The sequence below is a fragment of the Parus major genome, chromosome 3, assembly GCF_001522545.3.
Source record: "Parus major isolate Abel chromosome 3, Parus_major1.1, whole genome shotgun sequence".
Classification (NCBI taxonomy): domain Eukaryota; kingdom Metazoa; phylum Chordata; class Aves; order Passeriformes; family Paridae; genus Parus; species Parus major.
The window spans coordinates 16,544,888-16,557,842 of NC_031770.1; the positions used below are offsets into that span (position 1 = coordinate 16,544,888).

The window sequence follows — 12,955 nt, forward strand, 5'->3', positions numbered from 1 at the left end:
CCTCCCTCCCTCCCTCCTGGGACAGTCACTTAAATCCCATGTTCTCCAGAGCTGTTGGCAGGCAGGAGTTCAGAGGATACAGTGCAGGGGAAACTGGTGTAGGAGACTTTTTGCCTTGTGGTTTGCACCATACATTGGCATTGGTGTAGACACACTTTACCATCTGGTAAATACTCATGTAACCTGTGCTTAGAAAAACAACCTCCTCTGAAGGACACTCCAGAGTACCCCTAGGGGGGTTTTTTCACTTCATTTCTTGGTTTGAATAGTGATGTATTTATAGGGCTTTTTCGGTTTTGTTTTTTGCATGTGTGAGGTGTTTTTCACCTTGTGAACAGACCTGTGCAGGGCATCTATAACCTGCTAAAGTGTAAAACTTCTCTATTCTGTGCCACTGCACATGCTGGGGTTACCATAAAAATGTCTGAGGGTTGGTGTTGCCTCTTTTGTCTGGAGAAGCTTGGAAACAGCTAGGGGTTGCAATAGCATTTACTTTTTCCTAATATCCTATTCAAGTAATCCTTACTGCAAAATGAGATTAATTTCTTTAGAATATTTCCCTAGTGGATCTGGAAAATAAGAAGTCACTGTAATCTTTAATACCTTTTCCATACTAGGCAACCATGTCCTTTCCTATAGTTTATTGCACTCTCTCTGAACTAAAACTTACCTGTCAGCCTAGTTCATATTTACAGTTTCTTCTCTTAATCTTTTTCCTTGGATTCTTCCCAGTTCTGTCCGTATTTTATTGTACACAAGGCTACCCAGCTGAAGGCTTAATAGCACTAAATAGAATTATTTTGTGTAGGTGCCAGAGACTTGTCTTTTTTTTTTCCATTTTCCCCTTTTCCCATGTTCTTTGATACCATCCCACTACTGACTGCTTTTCAGAAGTTGTAAGCAGCAGTGCTACTGTTATCCTCATATCTGCATTTTATTCTTCCTTCCAAATTGTACTTATTTTCTGTTTTCTACATACAGTTTTATCTTGCTGTTGCTTTTGAGTGTTTTTTATTTGTTTGTTTGTTGGTTTGGTTGTTTGGGGTTTTTTTTATCCTTTAAAGCAGGTGGGGTGGTCTAATCTACCAAGATCATTTTGATTCTCCTCTCCCCTACCTCCATCCCTTTGAGCTGATGGCAAACCATCCAATTTTGTGCCATCATCATAAATAATCAATGTAATTAATATTGTATTTCACAGATCATTAATGAAAGTATTTAAGAAGTGGGTTCAAATGGATGAATGAGGGAGGAAAAGAATCACTCTGAGTCTTGTCGATCATTTAAGTACTACAGCAGCCTTTATTGGCCTCTAGGAAAAGTGGGAGAACTTGGTATACGATGACATTATCCTGTTTGTGGCTGGAACTGGGCTGCCCATTCCTCTAAGGAAAAAAAATCCATGAGGCTTCTGAAAATGAGGAGAATAAATAAAGACTTCTTTTGGTTTTGTTGGGTTTTTCGGCAATGCATTTTTATATTGTATTCTCTGGATATTTTTCTAGGTTTTAAAGCACCTACAACCATGTTTACCTTGCTGGTTGTCAACATCACTATTGTTATTTGCTTGGCTTACACTTGTTTTGGCTGTTTCAAGTACCTGAGTCCACTGAATTATAGGGTAAGTGATGGATACCTGACTTTTCAGCACCTACCAGTGTGCTTGATGGAGCACCAGCTATTCCTGCTGGGTTGTCCCTGCCTTCCTGCTTGCAGTTTGTTCACAAAGGTTCATGATAAGATGGCTGAAGAGGGTCTGTAGTACAAGTAGGCTGCTTGGCAGAGTGGAAAATCTGTGTCCACAGGAACTGAATTTGAGAAAAAAGAGTAGTATGGAAAAAGTATCCTGGGCTGCATCCCCAGCAGTATGGCTGGTTGAGGGAGGGGATTCTGTTCCTCTGCTCTGGAGAGACCCCACCTGCAGTGCTGCATCCAGCTCTGGGCTCCCAGCACAGGAAGGACATTGACCTATTAGAGTGAGTCCAGAGAAGACAACCAAGATGATCAGATGGAAGGAGCACCTCTGCTATGAGGCCAGTCTGAGAGAATTGGGGGTGTTCAGCCTGGAGAAAAAAAAGCTCTGGGTTGACCTAATTGCGGCCTTCCAGTACCTGAAAGGAGGCTACAAAAAAAGATGAATCCTTTCTACAAGAGCTTGTAGTGAGAGGACAAGGGGAAATGGCTTTAAACTGACAGTAGGTTTAGATTAGGTAATAGTAAGGAATTCTTTGCTGTGGGTTTGTTGAGACATTGGCACAGGTTATCCAGAGAAGCCACGGATGCCCCATGCCTGAAAGTGTTCAAGGTGGATGGAACTTGGAGAAACCTGGTCTAGTGGAAGTTGTCCCTGCCCATGGGACAGCTTGGAACTAGATGATCTTTAAGGTCCCTTCCAAGCCAAACCTTTCTATGATTCTGTGTAGAAGGATTTGTGGAGAGTGTCAGCACTGCACTGAGATCTGTCTGTGCAGGTTTTGGGTGCTCATGATCTGTGTGTGTTGTCTTCACTCACCAGTTTGATGTTTTCTCTCTCTCTTTCCCCACCTATTGCTGGTTACAGATTGAAGACACACAAGGTGAAAGAGGAAAAGACACAGATGTACCAACAGTCCCAACATCTTCTGTAAGAAGCTAAGAGTTACTAATATTCCCTTATGCTTACTAGAAAAACTTAATTGTTCACTCCACTTACCAAAGAGCTTGTGTAGGACATACTAGTCTGAATGGACTGTGGGATTTCCCACGTGCATGTGGGACCAGAGAGTTCTGCAGCTGGGCTCCTTGACTGCTCCCAGGTGGTGTTCCAGAGGTACCTTCGGCTGCCGTTTTAGGAGTAGCTGAGACACACTGCTTCCAGCAGCTCTGTGTGCTGTGTTCTGTGCCCTGCCCCAGACAGGGCCTCACATCTGGACAGCTGCCAAACAGTTGCCACTGCTTTGATTCTGAAAGTTGTGACGTGTAGCAGGTCTTGCTTGCCATGTCACCGAGAAGGATGTAGGATGGAGGTAGAAGGAAAAACCTTTGGCCTTTGTGCCACAGTCAAGAGGTGCAGGCGGGTGTTGCACCAGGAAGCCTCCAGCAGGGTGCAAAAGGCCTGAGGTGTTAAGGTGAAGAATGGGAAAAGGATGAAAAGAAGAGTGACAAGGGGAAAAATTCTCCTGGGTGAGTTATCCCAGCACTGTGCTTTGAGAGACCACTAAAACCCTTCACTTGTGATTTCAGATGTACGTCCCCCAGGTTTTACGTCCTCATCCTACTGAAAGGACGGTGCTGGCCCCCACGGAGCAGCAGTCATATGGCACCATGGACAACACTTGTTCCCAGGCAGAAGGAATCAGAAGCTACGCCGCTGGACCTGCAGTTGTGGAGCAGGCAGGGGGAGCTTCGCCCTGAGTGCCGAGGACGAACACAAGGTGGAGCACTTGGCCCAGGTTTAGCAGAACTAATTCCCTGCCACCTCCTACTAAGTATTCGGTGTTACCTATGTATTCCTGCCTGCAGAAGAGGTACAGAAATAATTCATTGTGTGGTCTGCAGCTGTGCTGGGAGATTAAAAAGCAGATGCCTTGGGACTGATTGTTTTCCAGGCTGTCTACACACATTGTGAAACAAACAATTTGAATGTGGAGATGTTGATCCTCAGGGACTTCACTTTTGCTATCTCATCACTTGCCTTATGAAGATAACTTATGCTGCATACAGATAACTAGTCACCAAAGCCAATGCAACTATTAGAGCTGTCATTTATTTATTCAAAATAATTCTTCCCTTTTTAAAAATCCCCAACATTTATTATTTATAAACCTCTTGGGATGTGTTAAATCCTGAGACAATGCCACTTTTGATGAAAATACTGTTTGTGTGGGTGCTGAGAATGGTGTGTGGGAGTCTCTCCTCTTTTCACCCAAAGTAGTCAGCATAGTTTTGATCATGTTACTTTTTTTTTTTTTTTCCTTGAAAGAGATGAGGGAATTACTGTGCACTTGGGTACTAAAAGTACCAAAGCAAAAAGGCTGGTATAAAGAAGGGAGTGATTTATCTGATACTGTTTTTATATGTTTTTGGAGGGCATTTAGGTTGTTAGTTTCTGTTCACTATTTTTAAGGGCCTTCCACAATGAAAGTTCACCTGCCAACAATAAAGGATGTAAACATTTTATCTCTTTTAGTCTTGGGTTAAAATGACAGGTATCTGGGTTTTCTCTATAGTGCCAATTATATGAGTTGTAAGATACTAAGTTTTTTAATTATGTAGTAGGTGCTAATCTATTCCGAAGTGCAATGTGTCAAAGTGTAACTAATAATCATGGAGCAATAAAATACTGAGTTTAGAAAAATTTCAGGCTGTCTTGATTTATTTATTCTTTTTCCTTGTGTGTTGAAGCAGTCCTTTTGCTGGCTGCCTCACAGCATGGTCATGAACTCTTCATAAAAGCACTGCCACAAGCCTTAGAATGACAGTATGAGGAATTTGAATACTTTTGGATTTCTCTAGGGGATAAATCTTCGTGACCTATGGGTAGGAGAAGCTTTTGGTCCTCTGTTTCTTTGCTTGTTGTTAAACTGTTATTTCCTGAATTTGACCTTTTCTAGCATGTCTGTAAGCAGCAATCTTGAGATTGAAGGAGACCTTGTGCCATAAGTGTGTGCAGATGTTCAGTGTCTTGCAGGACTGCCTCCAGCTTCCCAAGAACAGCACTCAGACAAGTGCTGAGCATGAGACCTGCCCACTGCAAGAAGGATCCTGTGGACCTCTGAGCCCCATTCCCATCCTGTTAGCTGAAGATGCACCTTCTGGTTCTTAAAAGGCAGGTGAGAAGCCTTGTCTAGTGAGGGGGGCATGAATTTGTCAGACTGTTCAGTACTCTCACTTCAGTGGTGCAGTTTAGTCAGGGTTTTGTGCATGTGTGTGTTTATGCATTTTGATTTTTAGCAATCATGGCATTATGACGTGGTGTGTACCTTGTGCACACACTGCCGTTCCAGGTTGGTGTTCGAACCAAGAAGCCAGAAGAACCCAACAGACTCCACATATTTTACTCATCTGTGAGTCTCATGCAGATGTGAGGACACAAGGAGGAGGCAGTTTGTTGTGTTAATTAGATCAGAAACCTGTGATTGTTCTGACTCATTTCTAGTTGCACTACCCCATCTCATCCAGGTGTCTGCAGCAGCAGTGGATGCTTATGTGCATGCTTACTGAAGAATCAAATAAATCATTCAGCTACCACACTTGACCTGTTTACTGTGCTGGTGCTGTGGGGGTTTTCTGCTCTGTGATATAACACACTTTTTTTGACAGATGACTTTTGATAATCACTGTGAGGTTCTATGTGTTATAATGAGGACAAAACTCCTTTAATGATTTGATTTCCTTTTTATGCCTGGGAGGTTGTTGAACCTGGGTGGTGACATTCCTTGTGGCTGGCACAAGTTCAGCACAGGCAGGGAACTTGAACTTGAATAAACCCACCTCCAGTCATGCTGAGGTGCTTTGCACATAGAATATAGAAAACCTCCAAAGTAATGGAAAGTTACATCTTGCTAAAAAGTCATTGTTGGCATTTGAGGAACCAATTCATGTGTCTGATGGGGAAATCACCTGCATATTTCACTTACTGTGTAGCAGCAATTCCTCTTTGTCACTGTGCTCTGTTGCAGTTAAACTCATAAAATGTCTGTGGTATTAGGACAGGCACCAATTGGAGAAAAGTTCAGGGTCACCTATTAGTAAATTATCACAAGATCTGTGTACAGCAACACACAAATTATAGGCTGGTTTAGCATCTTTGCTGTATTGTGCTTGCTTCACTATTATCTTTTGGGTCCCTCTCTGAGAACTGGAAGTAATTAGGAAACTGCCCTGGCTCTACTTCATTCCTTCATGCTGGTGGATATCTGGGAGGGGATAAAATTAGATCAGCAGGAGAAACTCCTTGCATTCCTGACTGAGCCTTAGAGAAAAGCTGAGGGATAGAAGCCTCAACAAATGTGGATATTGGCTGCACTGTATTTGAAATTCATATTTAAAGCCGTGGCACATTCTCTACTGTTCTTTTTATAAACCTTTTGGCAGGCAGCCTAAGCAAATGGCCCAGCTGGAGTTGCTGATTGTGGCTCCCAGAAGCCATATTTGTTGAGATCCAGCGCCTGCTGCTTGCCTTGCATTGCTCAGTTGGAGCAGCGCCTCCCCCTCCCTGCTCCTTGCTAAGTCCTTCCCAACATTCCAGCAGCCACCTCCAGCAGTGCTCCCGGCTGCAGGAATCCCGGACAATCTGACACTCTCCCTCCACAGGAGGAAGCCCCAGAGCGTGGTCTGTGATGGGATTCTCTGTGACACAGCTGAGGGGGGCAGCCTCTGACATTTTGAAGGATGGAGCTCATTTGATACTGTACAGGGCACACCTCTGCAAAGACTTCAGGGAAGATGAATTTTTTCCAGAGTGAGGAAAATGCTACATGGTTTGCTGAAGCTCAGAATCCTTGGCTTGCTTGAATACATGGAGCTCTGTGCCAGGATTCTGTGTGCCAGGCCCATCTGGCTCACCTCCAGCCCTCTTACAACACATCCTCAACACACAAATTATTGCAATTTCTCATTTGCATTAGGTGCACACGTTCATGCTTTGTTTTCCTCTGGGCTTTTCCCATATCCTGAGCCAAAAGCAGATCTTTGTGCTGGCTAAGTTTTTACAAGTGCTCCAGTGTAGCAGTAGGCCATGTTCTTTCTGGCTCTTTACAGAGGTCCAGTTCCCAGCTCTGCTTGCCCACACATGCTGGCAGCACAACTGAAGTTTTCTTGTATCTGTTCTACAGATAATCTGGTTCTGAGTGTTTGGAAGCCTTTTACTTTTTGAAGCCTTCTCTTCAAGAAGGTGGGCTTGTCCCAGAAGCAACAGACTACAGAGTTTTCACCTGGCTTTTGGCAAAAGTGAGGTGAGAGGCAGAAGATTTGGGGAGAAGAGTTTTATCCCAAGTCTATTGATTGCAAAGAAAAGACACCCTTTATTGTCTCAAAACCCCAACAATATAATGAAATGCACACTTTTAATTCCAAATGATGGCCAGGGTCACGTATCTTATCTGACAGTGGTCTTGCAAATTCCTTCTTTGTCTTATCTAGACAAGACTTCTTGAAGGATTCTGCTTGTCACCTGTCTGTAACAGCTGCAAGTTCCTGTTTCAGATATTTCAGAAGTACAGAATTTGTTTTTTTCTTTCTGAGGACAGCTGTCTGAAGGATAAAAAAAGAAAGGAAGCAACTAAAAGTGGAGAGACTGAAGACTGGGTCATTATAATGGAACATTCTTCCCTATAATTTTTTGGATCTTGAGTGAAGTCATGGCATTTGCTCTGTATCCCACATCCTGTTGGTTAGAACAGAGCATCTCAGCTGCAGCCAATACAACTTCAAGTGGAAATGGGTGGGACTGTAAATAGCCAAGAAGGAGAGAGAGAAATGTTTGTATCTGCTCCCAGACTGAGTGGTTAACTAAGTGCTGGTTAATAATTAATGAAAGCACTCTTCTCAAAAGTGATGTTGAAGGTAAGAGTTCTAGAAATCCAATGTATGGTATGTCATAAGGTGCTCCTAAATAAAACAGGAGCCAAATTTTGTTGCTGTCTCATCATTACTGCTGTGTGATTGTGAATCTCCCATTTTTATGCAGTGGCACGAAAGGGTGAAAGTGTGTGATAGAAGTTAGTGGCTGGTTTTGAAAGGTACCTATCTGTTGTGTTTCTTAGATGTCCATTGAAATAAAAAAAATAAAAAACTGCAGTACAGAAGGAAGACTGAGAGCTGAGGAAATGTAAGAGAGATGTATTTTTGTGCACAGCTGGCCTTCCTTCTGTATGAAAATCTTTAATGCATTTGGTGCTGGTTTGTGCTTGGATTTTCAGACTGACTGGCTTTTTTTATAGCCTGCTCTCCTGAAATGTAAAGCACTGAGTTGCTTCTTTCAAGTGAAGATGATCCATGTCAAAACTTATTTGGAATTCTAAATAGGCTTTTTCCCCTAAGGCAAATTATCAGTATTTTTTCCCCTCCATCTACAGACATAGAGAAGCAAAATCAGCAGCTATCTCTACTGATAAAAATGGAAAAAAAACCCCCAAGTGATTCAAAGAATTGCTAAGTCCCATAATTTGGTTGCAGGCATTGAAATTCTTTAAGATAGTGTTCTAGATTTAGAGAATGAAGTAGGGTTTTCTTGTCCTTTTATATTTTAAATCTGTAACTTCAAAAATATTCCTAAATTAGGAGGAATTAATTCCCTTTTGAGATGAGGAATCAGAATCTTCTGGCAAGAAAAGGGCAAAAATTGAGAAATAAATCACTTGAGCACCTTTAACAGGAATAATTTAAGTTCTTTATCTTCAAAAAGAAAAAGAGTGGGGAAGATAGGAGAATGACATAATCTGTGTTCTGCAGTGGGTTCTTCTGCTCAGTTTGTGTGAGATACTGCTTAAGAACTGTTGGTTCTTTGACTGGATGCTTGACTGGAGTTTGTCCCTTCGTGTTTCTGCTCATCTTTTCCCTGTGCTGCACTCCCTCTGATCACCTGCAGTGGTTTGAACTACTGCTGCAAAGGATTATCTTTTATTTAAGAAGGTGATGAAACTCATAATTTAAATATCTTTTATTGTTCATCATGTCCTCAAAACCGCAACATTCAGTTATTAAACACGGGGAGGGTACGATCATCCTCAACATCTTTAAATCCAGTCAGGAAGGTATTTGGAAGCCTGGGGTTTGGACTACACCTAGCCAGGGGAAGGAGCTGTCACTCAGCACAGAACTGTTTATAAATATCTGCTCTCCAGAAGACAACTGACAATTGTAATGGGGCTAATTCTTCTAGCAGCACTGGCATAACACCATCAGGGCTGTCTGGCGCTGCACAGGGTATTTCTTCCATGAAAGAAAACTAATCCTGAGCAAGACAGTTTTAGTGTGACTTATGTTCCTTGAAGTGCTATTACAGCAAGTAAAACAAGCAGCATCATTTCTCAGTGTTTTAAAATAAGCTACACCGAAATCAATATGGATTTATTCCTTGTCTCTTTCCACAGCACCCAGAAGGAGCTTTCCACTCCTCTTTGACAAAAATGTATCTTCATTTAGTTCATATTATATATTGCACCTGCTGTAAAACAGAATTGTTAAATCATTAAATGATGGTTTCGCTTCCTTTTTCTTGCAAAAGTGTGATTTCTAATCATATTTTTTTCCATTCACGACCTGAGTAATGCCTGACTTTTTTGTTTAATGTATATAAAGTCCTGTCTTGTTGTGTAAAATGTCCGAAGGCTGCATATGGTGACTTGGGTTTTTCAGGACATTATGGTTTGCAGTTTAAAAATCAGAAGTCAAATTTGGTTGTAGTGGGAGTTTGTTTAGCTGGAGCTGTATGAGAAGATTATGACCTTACTCGTATTTTTCCATACCAGAAGCAGACACTTTCCAAAGCACTTCAGCTGGGGAGGAAGAGTGCAAGTTGTTTATTTTCAGTGGCATCTCCGTGGTTCCAAACCCCTTATCGAGACTCTTAATGAGCTATAACTGGATAATTAAAAAGCAGGGTTTAGGTCAGCTACTTCTGGTTTCAGCGTGGGATAAATGCATGTTTTGGAATAACTTAATATGGCATGGCTTTTAGGGAAGCAGTTTCTTTGAGCAGGGACTTTGGGGCAACTTTGGGCCAGAAACTGAAGCTTCACTAAGAAATGGCCCTGGAGGAAAATAGAATGTTTTGAGCATCCAAGTGCCACCAGATTCTGTGTTATCCTGAAGGCTGTAGCTACTCTTTCAGAGCCTTATTCCCAAGAACCAGCTGAGCCAGCCCAGGAGCATCACATTTGGCCTTTTTAGAGAAAATTCCCTGGCTGAATGGCAGGTCCTGGCTGACATAAATAAGAACAATTGTAACAGAGCAGGGAGTCCTTTTGTACTGCTTATTATTATTATTACAATAGTCTGATATGCAGTTACCTGCTAACAGCAACGTTAAAACTATTTCTGGTTATCTGTACCGAATAATTGCCTGTAGCCAGTACCAGAGAGTATCCAAAGTGAATCTGGATTCACTCAAGGTGCTTGTCAAATACAGATCTCAGGGTCCTGGGAGAGTCCCTTGCTACAGGATGAGATGCAGATGCTACCATGGCTCACAGACACTTCATTAGTATTAAACCTTGCCCTACAGGTGCTGGGTTGGCTGTGTTTTGCTAAAACTAGAGGGTTATTTTGAAAAGGGAAGAGGAACTGAGGGCAGGTTTTACAGCTGCTGTACAGCTAATTTCGTACTTTTTCACTTTGTATAGTATTTCACTGCATTTTTATCTAACTGTAGGTAAGTAGGTGATAAGCAACAGCTGCTGGTAGCTCTGGGCTTAAGGTTTGAGAAGTGTGACATCAAAATTCAGAACTGTGCTGTATATCAGGTGTTTAGTTATAATTTTCAAACTCCTAAAATCTAGACCTTTTAGGTACAGATTTGTCTCTCTTTCAGACAGTAGCTTATCAAACCCTGAAGAGCAGCCTGGTGTGAAGAGCAGAACAGGACAGACTTGTGCAGGAGGGTGTGTAGTGGTGCCTGTAGCAGCTGTTCTTGCCAGAGGTGAGCCAATTCCTCCTGAATAAGGAGCCCTCTTTCACTTCACTGCTCCTGAAACAAGTCTGGGGAGGGTCTTCTCCACAGAGAGTCTGTTTCAAAGGGAATGATTCTGTGTTTTTCTCCTGAGTGACTAGCCTGCATCACTTCAAAATTGTGCATCAATTCAAAATCTGCATAAATTCAAAATTGTGAACACAAATTTTGACTAAATGAAAGCATTTACAAGTAAGCATGGAATTAGTGCTCACTGCTATTCTGGAAGCAAGTAGCTGTCTTAAAGAACTCAAGGAACCACTTGAGGATCATATCTAGTAGGAAGACCTGAGTCCTCTGCCTTACTCTACTGGCACCCAGATGCAGCAGGCAGAGGGAGCAAGAGGTCTCATCTCTGCTCAGAAAACTGATCCAGGCAGGTCCACAGCCCATCTGCCCTAACAATTTTCTGTCAGGGTTGCTGGTGGCTTTCAGCACTAGGATTTGAATGTGCTCAGCAGGAGAATCCACTTGCCTTCTGTGAAATAAACTATGTGGTATGCTTATGTCTAACACCTTGTGGGATGGAGTATGGATCTGCTGAGCTTCTGATCTTAGCTTCCATCTCAATATCGTGAAATAATACGAATCCATGCAACTGTTATTGATAGATTGTATTTCTTTGTGCTTTCAGAGTAGAGAAGGACATCAGAAGTGACTGGAGAATAAAACCACACTGAAATCAGTCATCTGGAGATGGTTTCAGACCTGTTTGAAGCTCAGCTGTACACACTAGGGACGTGAGCTGGTAAAGCCATACAGCCTTTAAATTTGCTTTGAGCAGTTTGCCTTCAATCTGACCTTTGTGACAGATGCAGTACAGAATTGATAGGTTCTGAGCTGATGCTTCTCTTAGCTGGTATCTGCAAAATCTCAGTTGTTAAAAGAATGAAAAGAATCACACAGGAGTTATTCAAATATTTAATGCACTTTTACTTTTGAATCAGCCATGTTTTTATTCTTTAGCAAGAGGTATTTACAATACCCTGCCATAGCAGTGCAAAGCAACAGTGTGTTGAGCCTATCTAGGGCTATGGTTTAAGAGTACAAATTCAGTGCAGAGGTAGCTGAGGCTGTAGTTACTCCTACCCAGCCCCTCCTCCTGGACTGAGCTACAGGCACCTGTGTGTTTCAGCTGCTCCTCACATATCCCAGGAGCATGGCACAGGGCAGTCCAGCTTCTTCACAGCCAGGAAGCTGCTTTACAGCCCAGGCTGGAAGAGAAAGGCAGCAAGCAGAAGGCAGTTTAAAGATTCAATGCTGATTCATGCACTCATGCAAGTTAGGTCCTGCCAGGCTGCTCCCCACTCTTTATGTAAGGAACTTTATACTCACAGCATCTCAAATTTTACTGCTGCCATGAAAAAAAAAGCCCTTCATAACAGTTAAACTGTTACTAGGTACATTAGTAGTTGTGAGGTCTATTTTTCAATCTCAAAGAAAGAGTCAAGAATACTACAGAGTGGTTTAGAAGATACCCAAGTACTCCTCTTTATGCTACTTTCTTAGCCTAGCTGAACCAAAAAAAAAAAAAAAAAAAAAAAAAGCCCAACCCAAAATCCATTGGGATTTTGGAGATACACTGCATTTTTCTTTCTGTCCTTGCTCACATCTGGTCAGCAGTAAGATCTAATTACAGTAGACTTAGTAAGCCCTGTACATGTGCTAAGCTAAAAGTAATTACCCTGCTGTTTCTTAGGGAAGTTATTCCCCTTTCTTTTTCCAGAGTTGTTCTTTCTCTACTTTGTCAACAAATTGCAGAATATCTTTAGCAAGAAGTTCAGGTTCCTCGAAGGCTGCGAAATGGCCACCTCGAGGCATGAAGTGGAAGGAGACGATGTTGGTGTACTTCTTCTTGGCCCAAGCCTGAGGTGTGTGCAGGATTTCATTAGGGAAGGAGGCAATGCCAGTGGGTACCTGTACTGTGAGCCTGAGAGAGGAGAGAGAATCACTGTCGTCTTCCAAACACTTAAATTTGTAACAAATCAAAAGTCCCGAGGAAATGTTCCTAAACAGTTGGACACACTCTTGTCAAGCGTTAAAAATTTAACTTCCAGATCCTAAAACTGAAGACAACCCTCTAATTCCTGAGAATTTTTTTTTTTTTATTTTTTTTTGCATACAATGATATTAAAGCAATTCTGCAAGGGCTCCAGGGCATGAGGCTCAGGTGCATAGAAATGGAGAGGAGAGCCCTAGGAGGTGGAGAGCAGCAAACTTCCTCTTGCTATACAGAGGGCTCAAATTGAGGGGCAGGCACACAATTTGATTAGAGCTGGAGAGAGATTTACAGAGAAGATAACC

General features: G+C 42.2%; 2 protein-coding genes and 1 long non-coding RNA gene across 13 annotated transcripts in view; 2 read left to right on the plus strand and 1 right to left on the minus strand.

Moving 5' to 3' along the window:
* Positions 1-4,336, plus strand: part of TMEM63A (transmembrane protein 63A) — a 31,251-nt gene extending 26,915 nt beyond the window's left edge. For all 5 annotated transcript variants that reach the window (XM_015621650.2, XM_015621649.3, XM_015621652.2 and 2 more), the window contains 3 exons: positions 1,506-1,621; positions 2,561-2,623; positions 3,223-4,336. In XM_015621650.2, the coding sequence (XP_015477136.1) occupies positions 1,506-1,621; positions 2,561-2,623; positions 3,223-3,393 (350 nt within the window). In that variant the 3' untranslated portion in view covers positions 3,394-4,336. The remainder of the gene's footprint in view (positions 1-1,505; positions 1,622-2,560; positions 2,624-3,222) is intronic.
* A 2,039-nt stretch (positions 4,337-6,375) lies between these two features.
* Positions 6,376-12,197, plus strand: LOC109022557. Its single transcript, XR_002001522.2, has 3 exons — positions 6,376-7,545; positions 10,514-10,621; positions 11,286-12,197. It is a non-coding gene; the product is annotated as an uncharacterized LOC109022557 (long non-coding RNA).
* Positions 11,560-12,955, minus strand: part of EPHX1 (epoxide hydrolase 1) — a 34,938-nt gene continuing 33,542 nt past the window's right edge. For all 7 annotated transcript variants that reach the window (XM_019005983.2, XM_015621654.3, XM_015621656.3 and 4 more), the window contains exon 9: positions 11,560-12,581. In XM_019005983.2, coding sequence (XP_018861528.1) covers positions 12,356-12,581 — 226 coding nt within the window. In that variant the 3' untranslated portion in view covers positions 11,560-12,355. The remainder of the gene's footprint in view (positions 12,582-12,955) is intronic.